The 2659-nt window shown below is 28.3% G+C and overlaps 1 protein-coding gene across 1 annotated transcript in view; it reads left to right on the plus strand.

The window, feature by feature from the left end:
• LOC117181258 (cytoplasmic tRNA 2-thiolation protein 1-like) overlaps positions 1-578 on the plus strand; it is an 863-nt gene extending 285 nt beyond the window's left edge. The window contains exons 2-3 of the mRNA XM_033373821.1: positions 3-227; positions 319-578. Coding sequence (XP_033229712.1) covers positions 3-227; positions 319-512 — 419 coding nt within the window. The 3' untranslated portion in view covers positions 513-578. The remainder of the gene's footprint in view (positions 1-2; positions 228-318) is intronic.
• The last annotated feature ends 2081 nt before the right edge of the window (positions 579-2659 follow it).

The following is a 2659-nucleotide window of genomic DNA, read 5'->3' on the forward strand; positions in this document are numbered from 1 at the left end:
AGTAACTGGAGATGCACTATGCAGGGATTGCTTTTTTCACGCATTCGAATTAGAAGTCCACAACACAATCATTAATGGACATTTATTCAAGAAAGGTGATAAAGTTGCTATAGGTGCATCTGGAGGAAAAGACTCAACAGTACTTGCATACATTTTAAAACTATTGAACGAACGCTATAAATATGGACTTGATCTGGTTCTTTTATCGATCGATGAAGGAATAACGGGTAGCCAATTTTTAAAATAACTTTAAACAAGACCAATTAAGTATTACGTAATATCTATTTTATGAAGCATTAACACCGTAAAAAATTATAGGATACAGAGACGATAGTCTCGAAACAGTTAAAAGAAATAGGGACGACTACGAAATGCCTTTAAAAATTGTATCGTACAAAGATTTATACGGCTGGACCATGGACGAAATAGTAAAAGAGGTATGTATAAATTCACATTTTCATATGTTTTTTCCCAAAATACAGAAATTATTGCCGCTTGAAAACTATGCCTGAATGAAAAAGATTGTTGAGGAAAAGGAGACAATATTAAAAAAATTAAGCATCTTAATTTATTTTACATTTTAAATACAACTTTATATAAATTTAGAATAATGTAAAAGTATTGAGGGTTACCTTGTAAGTCAAAGCTACCCTCCTAGAAATAATCTTTTAGACACGATTAATAATTATTAAGAGTAATCAAAAGTTGAATCAGTTTAAATTGTTGCTAATTGTGTCAATTGTTCACATGCCGCGCACATGTTTATTGATTAGATATTAAATTTTTAGTAATTTAATAAAAGTTTTAAGTACAAAAAAATATAATGTTTAGACGTTATACCGAATGAAAAGCTAAAAGTATATTGATTAACAACATATAAAAATCATACCGTTTAGAGATGTGACAGTGACGTAGTATGATTATCAAGTAGGTACTTTGATTCAGCCGGTATATTATTGTAAAACGTTTATTTACTTCTTTTTAAATTCATATTCTTGAGATTTGTTTGTTTGAAAGAATAAAAAACAGCTTGTGAATAATTAAGGCAAAATCAAAATACTGCATTGAAAACGCAACACCCAACTCAGAACAATCGATATTCAATTGAAAACGATTGGAAACATAGAAGGTAGGATGGCGTCAATATTTTGAAACTCAGGATAAATAAATTATAATATATATTATAATTATAGGTAACTCATTAAATTTTCAGTAGAAAAACTTATCCAATCCTTTTAAGTTTCTTGCAATATAACAATTTTGAATTTGTAAAGAAGTTTTATTTAAAATTCCCCAAAATTCTAGTTTTAAATATTTAAAATTCGAATATATCAAATAATTTGAATTGCAAACATTTTTATTTTAAAGGTTTGAAATTATTAATTGTGTAGCATTAGATTCATGTGGGTTTCATTAGGTTCAAATTTGAATTGAATACGTGCGGAATTCATAACAGCAAATGGTTTTTCTTCCATAAGCACAGCAATTTTTTATATTTTCTTCTTCCTGAAACATTGTGATTAATGGCCACATATTTCTGTAATTTTGTTAAAAACTTGTATTTGATAGTCTGAAAAAAACTTTTTTGGTGTTTACATCCAGTTGCCATTTTCATAATTTCATTAAATCTTACGTAACCGTATGGGCGTTTTTCGAAATTTTAGCATATCAAATAATAAGAGTTTAATTTTTAATTTACGAATTGTTTTAAACTTTAAGTTTGAAATTCTAAAATTAAGAAATTATTAAGTTTAAATGTAAGCAGTTTAGAAACCTAAAATTTAAAATCCTATTTTTGAAGTCTGCATTTTTACTAATTCAAATCAAATCGAAACAAGATTAAAAATGTATATTTTTGATATTCAAATTTCGAATGGTTTCGAATCGTGTTTCTTAATTGTGCCAAAACGATTGGAAACGATTGAGCATTTTGCATTTCCAATTGTTTCGAATCAGGTACATGGAATTTGCCACGTGCTGGCAGCAGTTTTGTCTGGCGGGAATTATTTAAAGACAGTTATTTCCTTTTTCGGAATAATATAAATTTGAAACAGTATATATTATGAAACAAAGTAAATAAACATTTCGTAAATAATTCTTATCAGATGAAAGTGGTGCTACAAAGTAGTATTTGATGTTAAAAATATAAAATCAGATACACGATAAAAATAAAAAAGTTGATTTTGTAATAATAAAGTAAAATTGTTATTTTTTATCATGCGCTCTTGGATTGTTTATTGTAGTGCAAATTTTTATAAATGTTATAAGTTTTAAAATCGTTTGAGATTTTTAAAAAAGTAAGCGAATAATTTAGAAGCGTGAAACTTCATAAAAGCGCTTAAAGTATTATTTTATTACGAGGGTAGTTCAATAAGTCCTTAGAATGACCAACAGATGGCGCGCGAATCGCTCCAAATCATCTGTTTTCAGTCAGCACCACTCCCGACTAGATGTATGGTGCAGTCACAGTCCACATCTTCTGAGTTTACGTGTTTATATAACCAATTGAAAAAAAAAAATTGTTCGTTAAGAAAAATGAAAAAAAACGAGTTCAGAGCGTAATCAAACATTTTCATTTAAAGGGTTTAACTCCATATGAGATAAAAAATGAATTGGACTCAGTTCATGGCACATCTGCCCCTGCCTTAGCAACGGTTTA

Source organism: Belonocnema kinseyi, chromosome 10, assembly GCF_010883055.1.
Source record: "Belonocnema kinseyi isolate 2016_QV_RU_SX_M_011 chromosome 10, B_treatae_v1, whole genome shotgun sequence".
In the NCBI taxonomy this organism is placed as follows: domain Eukaryota; kingdom Metazoa; phylum Arthropoda; class Insecta; order Hymenoptera; family Cynipidae; genus Belonocnema; species Belonocnema kinseyi.